We start from the raw sequence: 17,398 nt of genomic DNA, 5'->3' as shown, positions 1-17,398 counted from the left end.
GAAGAACACACACCAAATGTTCTAAGCAGTGGTTATCTCTGGGCAAAAATTTACCAAAATTTTCCCTTCTGTATTTTTCTAAATTTTCTTTAACGAATACAATTCATTTTTGTAAGGGAATAAAAAAAAACCTAATGACATAAATATGAATATTACATCTTTTGCAGGAACCATTCTTTAAAATTAAAGGCCACTTTTAAGAGCATGTCCTATCATCCATGTTTTAGTGTTTCCAGAACTCTTAACTTGTATAAAAGCAATTAAAGCAGATCAAAGTTAAGAATATAAGACAAAAGAAATATATTACATAAAAAGTAATTCAACTGAAGAATTTACACCAAGAACACTTGATATAGACAAATCTAATGGAAAACAGCAATATGATCATATGCAATAAATGTTTCCATCTGTTCACATAGCCACACCTCTAAAATTTATGTATGCCACCTGGTTACTCCTTTGTAACCAGCCTATGAGTAATGCAAGATTTTATAAGCATGTCTTCCAATTTTGTGATTTTTTCTAAAAACAAAAATATTCCACAACAAACAAAACCTCTATTTTGATTGTTTTATATACTTTCCACATGACTCTTCAAAGCAAAAGGGACAGCAACTGAAACCTGAGTCATCAGACCAAAATTTTTCATTAACATTTCTCCCAACTATTCTAGAAGCAAAAGAAACATAACAGATAAACAAGGAGAAAAACCCATTTATAACCCTAAGGGAAGAGTTACACAGAGTTGTTTATACTGGCCATAGGCTTACAGAAATGAAACCTTGGGAAAGGAGTGGAAAGCTTTTGCCCTTCTGGCCTGCGTATGTGTGTGTGTTCATTCTCCTTTCATGGTGGTGCTGGCTCCATAGACTCACTAGCTCAAGTGTATCTACACGGTCTGCTCACTGTCAGAGGTAAACTCCCCTGAAAACACAACACTGTCATAAAATCGGCACTTCCACCTGGCTGAGGGCTCACACCTGGCCTCAGGAACGTTCTCTTGGAAAGACTTGCAAGCAAAGGCAGTCAAAGAGTTACACACTTCCTAAATCTGTCACGTAGCTGAAACGTTTTCTTCCGTCTTAAGAGACGACAGCAGAGTAGAGGCTCACTGTACTTTTAGAAGGATCTGTATACCAAGAAAAACCGAGCTCAGATGCGGAATCTGGTTTTAAGTGAGATTCTGATTTTTTATCCAAGTTTCCTACTGAGCTGACTACAGCATAAGGAGATCCAGTGAGTTGCCTATGGACATACCTATGCATACATGTGAAGTATGCACATGCATACTTCAACCCAGATGAGAAAGCACAAAAATTCCTGGCTTTTTATACTACTCTCAACAATGAATACATACTCAAAATACATCAATAAGGATACTCTAAAGCAGGAGTTCTCAAAGTACGGGTCCTAGACCAGCAGCATCACCAACAGCTGGAAACTTAGTTAGAAATGCAAACTTTGGGGTCTCACCCCAGACCTACTGAGTTAGAACCTGCAGAACTGGGACCCAAAAGATCTTCCAAGTGGTTCTGAGGCATGATCAGATTTGAGAACCACAAGCAAGTTTCTGCCCAAACAAGAAATTCACTCATGATTAAAAGGGATTACAGTTTTCTTTGGCAAACAACTTCAGAAGTGATTTCAATGTAACATTTCAATCAAGACACTTCTGTCATTATTAACTGGAGGTGGAATGCTAATATTCTAATTACACAGTAACAAAATTAAATTTAGAACTTAACAGTTTCTCCTGAAAACTCTTACCCATCATTTACATATTTGTCTTAGTTGCACTTTGCAGCATGGAGAGAAAACAAAAGAAATTATGAAATGAAAATAGCACAGCACTCTGGAAAAAATAAAGTAGGGATAAGAGAGCAAAATAATGCCTCTACCTTAAGGAAAAGATATCATGATTCATTAAATCTCAGATGCCACTGATGTACACCAATTTATGTACTATGAAGAGAGAAAAAATTTTATACACTATTAAGACTCTATCAATTATAAGGCCAGCCTCAATTTCAGTGTTATTCAGGTAGAAAAAAGAAATTGAATCTTACAATCAATGAAATATGGTACATGTAAATATAAAGGGAAAGAGTGTGATATCAAGTGCACACAGAAAGTAAGTCTTTTCGCATTATCATTAGCAAACAGAAGGTTGGAGGAGTTTATTCTAAGAATGGCACTACAATCGACTTTAAAATATGACAGGGAAGGGGAAAAAAAATGACTAAATTCATTAGACTTTTAAAGTATTTTTAAGATACACTAGAACTTCAACAGAAATTTAGTTATTTTCTGAATACTAACCTTTGCAATACAGCCTATCCTTGGTTGTCCTTGAGGCTTTAATCCAATTATCTAAGGTAAAGAAACATTGATTAATTGAAACATCACAACAGTGTACAACAGAACCACCTCCTCTGTTGCTGAGGACAAGGGATGGGAGGGTTGAGATGAACATTCTCTCTTTTTAGTTGACAACTCATGTCCGACTCTTGCGACCCCATGGACTGTAGCCTGCCAGGCTCCTCTGTCCATGGGATTCTCCAGGCAAGAATACTAGAGTGAGTTGCCACTTCTTTCTCCAGGGGATCTTCCCAACCCAGGAATCAACTCAGGTCTCCTGCACTGCAGGCAGATTCTTTACCAACTGAGCTATAAGGGAAGCCACTGCCTTAAAACCTTTTACATTTGCCTTTTGAATAGAATAGACTTTTCAATATAATAATCTTATCAATTATCTATCTCATTATAGTACTGGGGCAATTTAGAAAATTAAGTCAGTTATCAAAAAATTGACCGAAACACAGTATTGTACTTTGCTTCCCTTAAAATAATAGAAATCTTTACATTTCATTATTTATATAAAGACATCATTAATGCAAATAAGCACTGCAAAGGCATAATATAAGAAGTAACTGTTCTGGGGAGGAAGGCGGAAGGCGGGGGGATCAGGATGGGGAACACATGTAAATCCATGGCTGATTCATGTCAATGTATGGCAAAAACCACTACAATATTGTAAAGTAATTAGCCTCCAACTAATAAAAATAAATAAAAAAGAAAAAAAAAAAGAAGTAACTGTTCTTCATGAAAATATGTTAGGTCACCACCTGACCATGTTTCCATAAGGCTTCTACAGAACCCTACTGTATTTTAGATCTATAAAACACATACATTGAATGAATCACATTTTAAAGATGGGACCATTTAGCTCTATGTAATGAAGCTACTTTCATGTATGTAGTTGATATAACTAACTGTGTTATGATATTTATCCATGTATTTTGTGAGGATTTTTGACATTTTGAATTTATATGCATTTTAGTTTATAATTTATATGCATTTTAATGTGAATGCCTTAAAATATAAGTACTCTCCCCCAAAGAAAAGTAGTGTCGCAGCCTAAATAATAATTTCAAGAGCATTAACTATCTGTGCCCTTGCAATGACTCTGGAACAAACTATAGAGGGATTTGATGCCCTGCCACACTCCTATGCAGCATCTAAGTACTGATTCCCATTTGCCTGATGATATCTTCCTGTCAAGCCTGCCAACTTCCGCCTCTATCAGCAACTATAGTCTCAGACCCTCCTCATTCAGTGGACATACTGGCAAAGAAAATAAACTTGGAAGTTTGGCGCCATGGGAGAAGGTACCAGAGCTTCTTCTCTTGGTTTTCTATTGGGAACAAGTGTTCCATTAATCTAGGTTTTGTGAGGAAACTCCTAGGAGGCAGCAATTACAAAAGGCATTCCTGTTAAAGAGAATAAATTCAATCCATCTTAAAAGCTGGATCACCTATTTCACATTACAGTTTGCCCTTCCTATCCATGGGTTCCACACCTGTGGATTCAACCAATCACACACTAAAAATATTTGAGCAAAAAAATTCCAGAAAGTTCCAAAAAGCAACACTCAATTTCCTGTGTGTTGACAACTATTGTACACAGCATCTACACTGGATTAAGTGTAAGTAATCGAGAGATGCTGTTAAGTACACAGGAGGATGTGCACAGGTTATACACAAACGCTACACCACTTTATAAAAGGAACTTGCACAGTCCCAGATTTTGGTGTCCTCAGCAGTTCTAGAATCAATTCTCCACAGACAGTCCACTTTAAAGATGGGACCAATCAGTCCCTTTAGTCAACTATGTATGACTATGAGGGTCATTTCTTGTGTGGACTATGAAAACTCATTTCTACTTTATTTATTTAACAGTATGTGGTATGTATGAGCTCCCTACCATTTCTAGGGAAAGTAGGGGTCCCCTTCAAATAGCTGTTCACATTGTTCCCACTTCCCTGCCCACCTACCTTGCCGTTGGTTTCACCTCCACTTTAACCTTAATTCTTAAGTCTAGCTAAAACATTTATTGAGTGCCTACCATGTGTCAGGCAATGTTTCAGAATGATCTCTAGAGTGCTAAGGGATAATCAGAGAACTGTCATCGTCCACAGAGGAAAGGGAAGGACAGACTGGAGGGAAGACAGCCTGGACACCTAAGCATCTAGCTGGCTCTCCCTAAGGGAAACTCCTCATCTAGGAGTGCCAGCTTCAGAAGACTCCAGTTTCAGCTTTATTAGGGATGCTGACTTCAGTGATGTGTATACTCAAGAACTTGAGAGGTCTGCACCTGTTCAGGAACCTGCCTATACTCTGAATAAATGTACCAGGAATTTCACTCTTCAGGAGAGACCATGCAGGCCTCAACAGGTTACCTGGACTGGAACACAACTCTGCAGTACATTTAGACAGTAGCAAGGCAAAGGGTTAGGCAATCGCTTCATTATGCAAGGAAAACACCTTCCTTTTGCACAATGACCCCAAGACACTATTACTTAGACATAGAGAATATTATTAGCTTCTTGGTTTGCTGGTGCTTATACAATTCAGGCACCTCTTCTGGACAACATAGCAAAATGCTGGCTGCACTCATTTTAATACAATTTTATCTGTATTTTTATTATTAATTACATAGACGTATACTATAAAGCTATTAAGAAAAAGTTACATGAGCCAAAAGTTTACAGATCTGCCAAGGGATTTTAAATTACATTACTGCCCAGATGCGAAGAGGAGCACAGCCCATTAATACAACCATCCTGTGGCCATGACCCCCAGAATACCTGATGCCCGAAGCCCTGATCTACGCTTAAGCGTGTGTGTGTAGCTAGCTCCAAAAGAGAAAAGCTGAAGTTGTGTTACTCCCTAATTTATGACTAACTTATGAACCCACTGTGGTTTTTTTCTGTACTGGTTTTCAAAAGGACAAATCACGGCTAGCCTTATAAGCTACCACCAAATCAAACAGCGCTGAATAAACAGTTGTCAGCTTAATAGGAAATTAGAAAAAAGCGGCAGCAACAAATTTTGTACATACTCTGTTCATTTTCACAAGAATACAAGGCCTTCCTTCTTGGTAGCCAAACGTGGGATCATCCACACCACTGCATGCTTCAAGTAAGGCAAGAGGGAACTGACATGCTGTGTATTCTGGACCCTTCTGATCAAAAAAGGCTCCACTGGCACAATTTGTGAGATTCTTCTGTTCTTCTAAGCCATATGCTAAAAAGGAAATATGTATGTGTGAACAGATCAGTCAAAAAGGACCTTAAACACAACCAGAACTATATCACCCTTTGGACAATATTCTTCAAACACAAAACAACATGCCACATACCGGGAAATTTTAGGGAAAGAATGTTAAGTCTGTTCCTTTAACTTCTAACAACTATCCAGTGCTTTGCAGTTTATTTAATTTCAATACAAACTGGATGACAGAGGGATCTCTTTTGTCACCATTAGGGGGCACCAGCCATGGCTACAACATTATCTGAATGCTTTCGATGCCCAAAAGGTAAAATGGTGAGGAAATAAAAAGGCATGGAAGCCGCCCTTATTTAGCTTATTTAGACATTGCTAAATAAAATCATAACCGAAGGGCCTAAAGATACACGGAGCTATATTCTATACTCAGCAACCCATATTCTAAACGGCCTGCAACAGAGCTGATCAGTAAAGGGGTCCATGTAAGGTAATGTTAGCTTACCAAATGATGTTTTCAGCAGAGGTGGAGGTAACGAGACAGATTCAAAGTGACAGGGGAGCAAACTTGGAGGGGTTACAACTTGGAGGAGGGGAAGAAAGGAGAGGCAGACAACTCAGTATTTTCAAATGTGTGTTGTGCACTTGGCACGGTGTTAGACAAAAAAGTGGCACCGCAGTGAGCAGGTCTGCTGTGGTCCCTGCCCTGAATGAGCTTAGGCTACTGCAAGACACTCACTAATCAACAGTCAAGACAAGGTAGCACAACGCCTCACAGTCGGTCAGTGCGCGGGTATAACTGGTACTAGAAAAAAGTCACCTAAAATGAATTCAACCAGAACAGGAACCAAGATTTCAAAGGAAACACATTTAGTTTTGTCATTGTTTAGTTGCTAAGTCAGGTCTGACTCTTTGCAACCCAATGGACTGTAGCCTCCCAGGCACCTCTGTCTATGAGGTTTTCCAAGCAAGAATATTAAGAGTGGGTTGCTATTTGCTTCTCCAGGGGAATCTTCCTGACCCAGGAATCAAACCTGCATCTCCTGCATTGGCAGGCAGATTCTTTACCACTGAGCCACCTGGGAAGCCCAGTTGGTTAATTTTATCTATTTATTAAAAATTTGTTTGTTCTGCCTGCTTGTCATGCTATGAGGCTTGAGGGATCTTAGCTCCCAGACCAGTGGCTGACCCCTTTAAAAAAAAAAAAAAAGGTCAAAATTTTTGGTTTCTTCTTTTATTTACCAAAAATTAGGATACCTCTGGGGCCATGTACCAATTTAAAAGCCAAGAATGACTCAGGTATTGGGGTAAGGGGGAATGGGGTAAACTTTTACAACAGAATATAGAGCCACTGACATTTATCACTCCTTTTATTTTTCTGGCACAATTCTGCAGAAAATATTCAAGGCCTACACAAGTAGCCCCCAAGGGCCTCTCCTGTATATACTCTCTTGGTACAGTTCATCAGGGATCATTTGTGTATGATGCCAACTTCCACTTCTACACAAAACCTAGGTAAGTGCAAGGAGTTGGATGATAAATGGTCAGCATATGAAGACGTCCCTGTGCGGGGCCTGATGGGAACACAGAAAGGCCACCTTCTCAGAGAGCAACCAGAGAACCCCACGTTTTCCAGGAAAGCCTAAAGGAAGACACAGAGGTATAGGTAAACAGCGGGGGAAAGACCTGAGAGGGATCATCTGAACTAGATAAATGTTACGTTCTGATTAGTATTTATAGGAGAAAAACCCCAGATAAGATAATGTATCCTTTTAACAGGAGACTCTTATCTTCTAAACATGAGAAAGGCATCCCTAAGAACAACAATGACAATTCGAAGCTTAAAAAAAGGGAAGGGGGGGGTGATGAACATTAAAGATCTGAAAGTAACCCCCCAGTATAAGAAAATAAGAATACAAAACGAGAGAAAACAAGAGAGCAAATACCCAACAACTTAACAGAAGAGTTCTAGAAAGAGGACCAGAAAAGTGAGGTGAGGAAATTTTCAAGTAACAACAGTTTCCTCAACTGGAGGACCCAAGTCTTTATTCTGAAAGACCCCATCAAGTTCTCAGCAAAAAAAACATTATAGAGACTGACACCAATACAAAATTTTAGAACCGAAGGAAATATAATTAAACACAGAAACAAAAAACAAACACTGCTGAACAGAAAAATGTAGACACAAAAGAACTATTGATAAAATTCTATACTGAGTTAAACTAAGAACAATACAAGCAAAATGAGGTCATTTTCAGAAATGAAAGGACTAAAAACTTAAATTCCATGTATCTTTAAAATTTTTTAACTGAAATATAAGTTGAGATGTAATCCACATATAACGTTAGTTTTAGGTGTACAACACAATGAATGCTTAAATTATTTGTATACATTGTGAAATGATCACCATGGTCAATCTAGTTAATATCTTGTTCTCACATACAGTCACAAATTCTTTTTCTTGCGAGGAGGACTTCTAAGATCTATTCTGTTAGCAACTTCCAAATATGCAATCCAGTATTGCTAACAGCAGTCACTATGTCCCCCATATATGATATCCCCAGGGCTTATTCATGTGTAACTAGAAGACTGTACCTTCTGACCATCTTTCATTTCTCCTCCACCTCCTGCTGCCCCTGGCGACCACATCTTTTCTGGATCTGAGTTTGGTTTTCTTGTTTGTTCTGTTTCTTATATTCCACACATAAGTGAGATCATTTGGTGTCTGTCTCTGTTTGACTTATTTCATGTAGTATCATGTCCTCAAGGTCCACCCACGTTGTTGCAAATAGCAAGATTTCATTCTTTTTTATGGCTAACTAGTACAGTGGTATATATACCATGGAACAGTATTCATGTATCTTTTCTTACAAAGTTATTTGAGAACATATGCCACCAAAACTAGAGAGTAAATAAAGAATAACAAAGCAGGAGCCAAGAAACAGTGAATCCAATTCAAAAGTGATCAAATGAAGTCCCCAAATGATGGCTGGGTGGTAGATGCCTGAACAGAAACCACTGCAGACTGCAGCAATGGGAAAGACTTAGGAAGTAGTTTTGCAGCAAAAAGGACTTAAGAGAATACCTCATATGACAATATACAAATATAAGTTAGACAAGAGTCTCTACAGATGGTAGACTGTAATGTAAAGACAAGTATAAAAAGCCAACCAATAATGAAAATAACTTAGTAGGTCAATTACTTTTGAATTGAGAATAGGGGGACGTCTGAGGCATGTGAGCAAAATCCTCATCTAACATAAAAGGAAGTAAAGACAGTGTATAAAAGTGGTAAATCAAGAACTAGCAGGAAAATAAAACTTTTAAAGATAAGAAGGGGACTTCCCTGGTGGTCCAGAAGTTAAGAACCCAGCTTGCAGCGCAGGGGGCACGGCTTTGACCCCTGGTTGGGGAACTACGATCCCACGTGCTGTGGAACAACTAAGCCTGTGTGCCACAATGAGCGAGCTGGTGCGCCACAATTAAAACCCAATGCAGCCAAACAAATAAAATTTAAATTAAAAAAATAAAGAAGAAAACTTTTGTAAGAAAAAGTTCAAAAGCATGAAGTTATTTCCTGTTGAAAATATATCCAGAATCAGATAATTTTTCACAGTCTCCAATGCTCCAATTCCAAGCCATGATCTCCAACTCACGTGGGTGACTGCAATGGGCTTTTGACTAGCCTCCTTGGTTCCTCACCTAGAATCTAGTCTCAAAATACAGCCTGAGTGATCCTGAGTGTATGAGATGTTATTTTCTGCATAAGAACTTCCATCTTGTTCGCTGTGAAAGTCAAAGAACTGAGCAACAGCCTCCAAGGCCTCCCTGACCTCAACCCCCTAGTACATTCTCCCCACTTACTCCATCCAGCCCCTCTGGCTTCCCTGACGAACTTTTAACACACTGGACCTTGTAAGCCTCAGGGCCTTCCCACCTACTGCTAGTTACATGGCTAGTTCCCTCATTCTCAGAGTTTCCCTCAAACATTCCCCTTTCAGTGAGGCCTTCCCAGGCCACTCTGTTTAAAATTGTGATTCTCTTAACTCTATTTCATTTCTTTGCCTTATTTTCCCTCACAGCACTTGTTACTTTCTAACATACCACTAGGTCATAAAAACTCCAGAACTCAGAAAATTTTCCTTTGTTCACTGATGGAAATTAGAGTGCTTAACATACACAAAAAAAGCACATTCTCTGCTGAATAAAGTAACAAACAGGACTGCAGCTAGAACGGAGGAGGGCAGGGGACTACTGTTCTAATTACAGGGCTTTCTTTACTATTTGTTTTTTAAACCATGAACTGTACTTTCACAAAACATCTCTACTTAAATAATAAGTATATATTTAACTATCAAAGAAAAGAGATTTAGGAAGGTAGCTATTAGAAGGTACAGGATTCAAAAGGTTTTTAAGATGGGAGCTGAGGATTTCTGCATGTTGACTGAAGGAATCCAACAGAGAAGCTAAATGTATACGAGAAAGATCAGTAATTAGCACAATGTTTCTGAGGCAGCAAGAGTGGACAGGTGGACAGAGATAAGAGGAAGGGCAGCTTCCCTTGCCAGAGCAAGAGGAATATCACAGCTGCAGGAACGTGGCGAGTTTCCTCTTGAGTATTTCTATTTTCTCTTGAATCAGGAAACCAGATTATATGAAGAAAGTGCGTTAAAGGGTTGGGGAGGTAAGGAGCTAGTTTTGAGTAGAGGTTAGAAATAATCCCTTCAGAGAATTTCAGCAGGTCTTCCAGGCAGTAGACTGGGCCCATCTGAGGGAGGTGATCAAGTATTCAGTGTTACTTAGTTCTCAGAGGGCAGGCTGGAAGGAAGGGCTCCATCTAGGAATTACGTGGCTTCTTCGACTTGCAAATGGACTAAGAGGCAAAGGATTTTAGAGTACTACCTTCTATAAAATTGAAATGAAAAACTATGGAACTGATAAGCTTGACCAGCAGAGAAGCTGAGAGTGGAGAGGTTGGAATAAAATAAAAGGGGTCGGTGAACTGGAAGTCCCAAGAGGCAGACAAATAGGGCAAGTTACACCAGCAAAGGAGAAGGTGATATAGGGAGCTTCATCAGTAATCTTGGCAATGGGGTCCTACACGTTCTAAGGAGCAACCACAGGGGAGAGTGGCTGAGAAGAGCTGCCTATTCATTCAAATGCTAATACCACAGAGTTGGGGGGGGGAGGGGAAGCAAAATGCAGAGAAAACTGGGCTGTTCGAAAGCTTTACAAATCAGTCGCTTCGAAAAACTCACAACTGGTAAGACTTTTTTTAGTGATAAAACACCATTCCATGTCCTCACACAAGCACTACTTTGGCTCCAAAGACCCAAATACTTAAGAGACAAGATTTATAATATAGTTTTGCTCTTTGGTCAAATGCTATTTGATTTAATGCAGGTATAAATGTTATGCCTCAATGGACTTACTCATGTACTTATTATATAGGGTAGATTTAAAAAATAAATAAATAAAATCAACTACCCATTAGGTTTAGACCTCCATGCTTTCCAGAAGTTAGAATATAAAATAATCATAAATTCCTCATGAATAATCATAATTCTACTTGCCCAGTCCTCTCTTTAGCAGAAAGAGAGATAAAGGCAGAACTCTAAGAACAATGTTTTTTAAAGTAATCATAATTTGGTACTAGTTTCTGTAACAACTAAAATCTTTTACCTTACTCTAAAAAATCATACTTACGCTTTAGAAATTTCTTAAGGTCATCAATGTACCCTTGATAGGATTCTGAATCAGACAGGCTGAATGAAAAATCCAACGCAGACACTGGTTTTGGAAAAACCATAAGTCCTATAGAGATAAGAGAAAATGGGGGAAATTAACTGTAGCAAATCCCTTCTCTCTTTCCTTCTCCTTACACTCTTATCTCTAAAAAGGAAGGTCTTAATAAATTATGTGGACACTGTGTTCACAGGTAGATAGAGAGAACCACCAAGAACTCCCCACTTATGTCTGACTACAAAAAGACATCTAAAAGGAAAGAATCCCAAAGTCTTCAATGTCACTTCAGACAATGTCAATTAGAAACCACCTCTGAATCTTAGAATTGCTCTGGTCCTTAGTGAAAAGACACAAGTTTTACTCTGTACTTTCTACATTCATTTTCTATTCAGTGTTTTTAGGGTTTGCCAATTTGTCATTAATATGGAGAAAATTTTAGCAAATCAAAGTCTGAGCACTTTTGTCACTGAAATCACAGCTCTATGGAAACATTCATAAAGAAAGCGAAACTTATTCAACGAAAGAGGACTATACAATTTAAAATCTATAGTTCAATATTCTTCTTTCAATAATAAACACTGCTCTCTAACTAAAATGTAGTTCTCTCATACTGAATTGGCATATAACCACCAACAATTTCGTATCAGCAATCAACAACTGTGTCTCTAGAATATGTCTGCATGAGTTTATTAACAGAAAATGTAAGCATGTTTATCTGCAACAAACACAATCAGGCTTCCAACTTTAAGCTTGCCTCGATCTAAAAGCATGAGATCTACTTTAAGTCTTTCACAGAAGGCTTAAAATAAAAAAACCCTAAACTTTTCACTAGTCACTAAACATTCCCCATACATCAGTTACTATACATAAAAGTCTTATGTTAAATCTGAAGATAAACAAAAACCAAGGCTATTTTAGTTTTCATTAAAATTTCTCAGACATCTAATTAATATTAGATCAAATCTATATCTTTCAAATCCTAAATGCTTGCCTGCGTTGATTTGCAAGGCTCTTGAGTTAAACTCAATCTGATGCTAGCCAATGATGATGAAACAATGTTTCAAAAAGGCAGAGCAAGTCTTATTCCATATGTACACAAAAAAGTTCCAATTAGACTGTGCATTCAGTTACTACTTCAACATATCAGATCACTTGGATTTAGATGATCACAACTTTAGCTTCTCTTTGGGAGCTAACTATGCACACTTAAACATAAATCAGGGCTTCAGGGATCAGGTATTCTGGGGGTTATGCCCACAGCCAGAAGCCTGGTGTGCTGCAGTCCACAGGGTCGCAAAGAGCAGGACACAACTTAACGACTGAACAACAACAACACACCCACAGCGTGGTTGTATTAACGTGCTGCACTTATCTTTGCATCCTGTGAGGTAACATAATTTAAAATCCCATGGCAAAACTATAAACCTCTGATTCATTTCACGTTTTCTGAATATTTAAGGAACTCAGTTTAAAACTATATATTTAAACGTATACTGAACACACTTTACTGCTTATATTATTCATGCAATTATAAATGGTTCAATATTTCTGAAATATATCAGCTTATGATCAATAGTAAGGCAGCAAAAGAAATAATTATCTTAGAATTCATGTAGGGAGAAAGAAAACAGGGCTACAATGAGAGATGAGGAAAAAAAAATCAGCATAAAGCTGGTTCTAGATACATGGTCATAAAGACTAACGGAGTTGTTCATGATATTTTGATAAAAATCAGCTACAGACAAAGGAAAAGAGCTGTCAGAACAAACTGGTTGGGGAAACTGGTTCATTCTCGCTGCTGCTATGGCTGAGAAGTCCATGCAGTTAGCAAGGATCTAGACTAGAGTTCCTCAGCCGTGGTCCTAATGACATTCTGGATTGGATGAGTCTTTCTTGTGGGGGGTTTTCTCATGCATTGCAGGGATGTTCAGCAACACCAGTAGCACGCCTGCAGCTGTGACAACCAAAAATATCCCCAGAATGGCCCTGGGGGGCAAATCACAGCTGGAACAGAAACAGTGAGGACAGAAACCTCCTGCAGGTTCCCATCTTCCCTGACTTGTGTGCCCACTTTGCCTGCTGCCAAACTGTACTCCTCCATGGAGAGCCATCCCTTTGCTACAATCTCAGGAAGTTGTTCATATTCGTGGGAATCAGCTGTACTGGGGCTCTGTGCCTTATTGTTACCTACTTCTACAAAAACTGCCAGCAGCGTGAGGACAAGGCCCATACGCAACAATGAAGGCAGAGCTGGCATTCAAAAACAAACTTTAAAAGGAATAAATATGGGAGGGAGAAAATGTGATTTAAGTAAGTGTTCTAGTCAAGATCTTTTTCTGTACTAAAGTACATTCTCCAGTATTTTAGAGGAATTTTTTTTCCCATAAGACAATAAACAGAGAATAAACATATTAAGTGCACACTCATTTTATTCTCTATTAATAGATAATTTAATACTTCTTATAATTTTCCATACTAAGCAATTAAAACCATAAAGCATGTATTTGAAAAGACCAATGCTTTAACCCAAGTTAGAGCTGAAATATATAAGTAAATTACTCAGGGCAAAGTGAAACTGCTACTCAATACTCATAAACATCACTCATAACTATATTCATCAATATGGTTTTACTTTAACTCTCAATATTTATTTCTGCTTACCCTTGGCAAAAGACTCAAGATTTATCAGCCAAGTTTTTGTATCACTGTGTAAATATTAAAGGTCTTTATATCAGCATGTAAATATTAAAGGTCTTAATATCAGCATGTAAATATTAAACATAATTAAAACTTTCACATTATTTGACTCTGAAATTTAACATCTCCTACCTGCTCTATAATATAGACTTCCAGAGAAGATAAAATATAATCCAATTTTGTTAGAAGCCATAATAATCACAACATAATTACCTGGACTAGGAATCTGGTCACGATATTTTGGAACATCATCATTCAGAGTCTGAAGCATGGCCCACATCGTGAATGAAAAGAGCGCAGCCAGGAACCCATAAAAGACTAGGTAGAAGAGCAAGATCAAACCTGTAAAAGAAAACAAAACTCATAAAACTTGAAGATGTATGCATTGTGTGTGTTTGCCTGTGTGTAACGAGGCCAAGGTGAAAAAGCAAACCAACCATCGCAAGGCTAGGATTCCAAGCTCTGCCATGCACACAGCCAAGTATCTTCATATTCCAAACACTATGAATTTGCCCAAGCAAGGGGTATTTCAGCAGGCAGCACCCATCCATCCTGTGATCCCCTCCTCTCCTCTGATACTTCCAAATACAAGCAGCTTCCACAGATCATACTGATTCAAGATCAGAGCTTCAAAGTCCCAGCACATAAGGCAGTGTTTCCCAAAATGAATTTGATGCCCTCGAGAAAGACAGAAGATGATTTTAGGTTGGATAAACTCCCTTTATGAGGATGTGACAAGCAAAAGAATGAGCGTATCAACCCTGTATTTCAAATTTATCTGCATAAATTTGAGTTAAGCATGCAGAGAAGGCAAGTCATGAAGATGGTTATCAATGAATAAAGTTTAGGAAATACTGGCTGAGTGGAAGCCTCATGCAAAAAATGTGCAGAGAGGACAAGACCAGAACAGGCACTCTGACCCGTGGGACTTGACAACTCCACTGCTAAGCACGAAGCAAGAGCTGGCACACACAAGTTTCAACATAAAGGGCCTAACCTTTTTATCTTCACAATCTGGAAACACTAAAATCTATCCCAAGCCAGTGATTTCTTTTGTGAACATCTAGAATTATTCTTCTCAAATGTCTATATTCAAAGATCTAACATCGTAAGTAGTCACCATCAAGATTATATGCTACAATACATTGTTAACGCCATACATTTACATTTAAACATTTAAAAACCGATCAAAAAATATTCAATTAATTCCCAGGTATGGCAACAGTAAAGAACACTTAATTCCCCAGAGCTGAATTAACATCAGCTTTATTTTCCAGTCTTAACACAAACTTGTTTATTAATATTTGTCCTTGAAGAAAGGCTAGAGCAGGCGTTCCCAACCTAGGATCTATGGACCCTTTACCTTCACCCATTCCCAGCAAAGATGAACTTCAGAGCTTCTAAGACTTCTATAATAATACATTTCTGAATACATCCATTTTTCTCTGTGGAGTGGCTGTACAACATTCTTGTGATGTTCAAAAGACCCTGTGACCCCAAACAGATTGTGGCAAAAGCTAGATAACTTTCATTTGTTACCTGTAGGCCAGAAAACTGTTAGGGGAAAACAGTTAAAGCAATTTCATCTTAATTCAGACTGGCATTCCCCATCCTCCCACTGCCCCAATTACCAGGAGGCCAAAACAGGGAGCGAAAGGACAGAAGGAGGAAAGAGGCACAGTATGTTCACCTCCAGACAGCAGCACTTCCCTACTACACAGAGCAGTCCTGCTGCAGAAAAACAAAGGAAGTGATCAGTTTACTGTAAGGGAAAATGAAAGAGGTAAAAGCCCAAAAGCTGGTTTAATGAGATACAGGAGAAAAACCATTCTTTCAGATATGGCTCTTTGTAGGAACTAACAGATAAATCCCTCTACACAGCAGGCCAGAGCACAAATACATAAATGTAATGAGTGGGGGCTGTGTTCCCACGAAATGTCACTTAACAAAAACAGACAGTCTGAGGCCACAGGAGTTTGTCAACTGATGAAGTCAATACTAAACTGGAAAAATTTAACACAGAAGTGCTAAGAGTTTAGTTATTTAGCAGTGCTTTAAAGTCATCTAAAAGTATTCTTATCACACCATTTTCAATTTTGATTTTCAATTTCCAGGAAAAATAATATAAATGAAATTTATAAAAGCAACAAGCAAATGAGCACATAGCAAACACACAGTTAATCTTTAGTTCTGAGGGCTTCCCTGGTAGCTCAGATGGTAAAGAATCTGCCTGCAATGCAGGAGACCTGGGTTTGATCCCTGGGACGGGGAAGATCCCCTAGAGAAGGGTATGGCTGCCCACTCCAGTATTCTTGCCTGGAGAACTCCATGGACACAACAGCCCTCCATGGGGTCACAGAGACTAGGTCATGACAGGTCAGTTATAGGTAGGGCAGAGGGGACCTAATAAATGTGCCACGCCTGCCTCAGTGCTGGTTAATGTGAGCAATGGAAGTCATCAGGCTTCAAGGCCTGGACAATCCACACTCGTTCAACACACTTCGAGACTGTGTGATCTGACTCCCTACTTCTTGCTCAAACTTCCTAGTTATCTAGATACCAGAAAGACTATGTCTTATCTCCAGAGAATTTCGATAAGAAACAACTTACCCTGGGTAAATAAATTAGCAACCTCCTTACAGTTTTAAAAAACCTTTTTTTAAAGCAAAGGCAGGTATAACTTTTATAAAAAATCAAGTACATGGAAAAGTACAAATTAAGTTTAAATTTTTATAAGGAGCTATTTATTGAGGTATAATTCACATTTCATTCACTATGAGTAGAAGTGCTTGGTCATATGGTAACCCTGGTTAGTATTTTGAGTTAAGCACTAGACAGTCTTCCAAAGCGGCTCTAACATCCTACATTCCCACTGGCAGGATTCCAATTTCTTCACATCCTTATCAATACTTCCTAGTGGGTTAACTTGCATTTCCCTAATGACTAATGATGTTGAGCATCTTTTCATGAGCTTATTGGTCATTTGTGTCTTCTTTGGAGAACTATCTATTCAGATCATTGGTCCATTTTTATACTGAATTGCCTTTTTATGAAAGTTCTAACAATTCTTCATACATTACAGACATGAGTCTTTTGTCATATACACGATGTACAACTATTTCTCCCCATTCTGTGGGCTGTCTGTTCACTTTCATGAGAGTGTCCCTCAAAGCAGAAAAGTTCTTAATTACAAGGAAGTCCAATTTACTTTTCTCCTTGGTTGCTTGGTTTTTGGTATTATATCTAAGATACCATTGCCTAAGCCAAAGTTAAGAAGACCTGTAGCTATGTTTTCTTCTAAGAATTCTTAGTTTTAGCTCAAGTTTGGATCTTTGACCCACTGTGTGTTAATTTCTGTACATGGTATGAAGAAGGGAGAACCAAGAACTTCC

General features: G+C 38.5%; 1 protein-coding gene across 1 annotated transcript in view; it reads right to left on the bottom strand.

The window, feature by feature from the left end:
* Positions 1–17,398, bottom strand: part of ATP1B3 (ATPase Na+/K+ transporting subunit beta 3) — a 34,654-nt gene that overhangs the window by 4,538 nt on the left and 12,718 nt on the right. Inside the window, exons 2-5 of the mRNA XM_061167766.1 lie at positions 14,220–14,348; positions 11,271–11,378; positions 5,401–5,585; positions 2,320–2,370 (exon numbers count right to left, since the gene is read on the bottom strand). Of these exons, the coding sequence (XP_061023749.1) occupies positions 2,320–2,370; positions 5,401–5,585; positions 11,271–11,378; positions 14,220–14,348 (473 nt within the window). The remainder of the gene's footprint in view (positions 1–2,319; positions 2,371–5,400; positions 5,586–11,270; positions 11,379–14,219; positions 14,349–17,398) is intronic.

This window comes from Dama dama, chromosome 19 (genome assembly GCF_033118175.1).
Source record: "Dama dama isolate Ldn47 chromosome 19, ASM3311817v1, whole genome shotgun sequence".
In the NCBI taxonomy this organism is placed as follows: domain Eukaryota; kingdom Metazoa; phylum Chordata; class Mammalia; order Artiodactyla; family Cervidae; genus Dama; species Dama dama.
The sequence above is the reverse complement of the archived record's forward strand: the minus strand, read 5'-3'. Positions and strand labels throughout refer to the sequence as shown.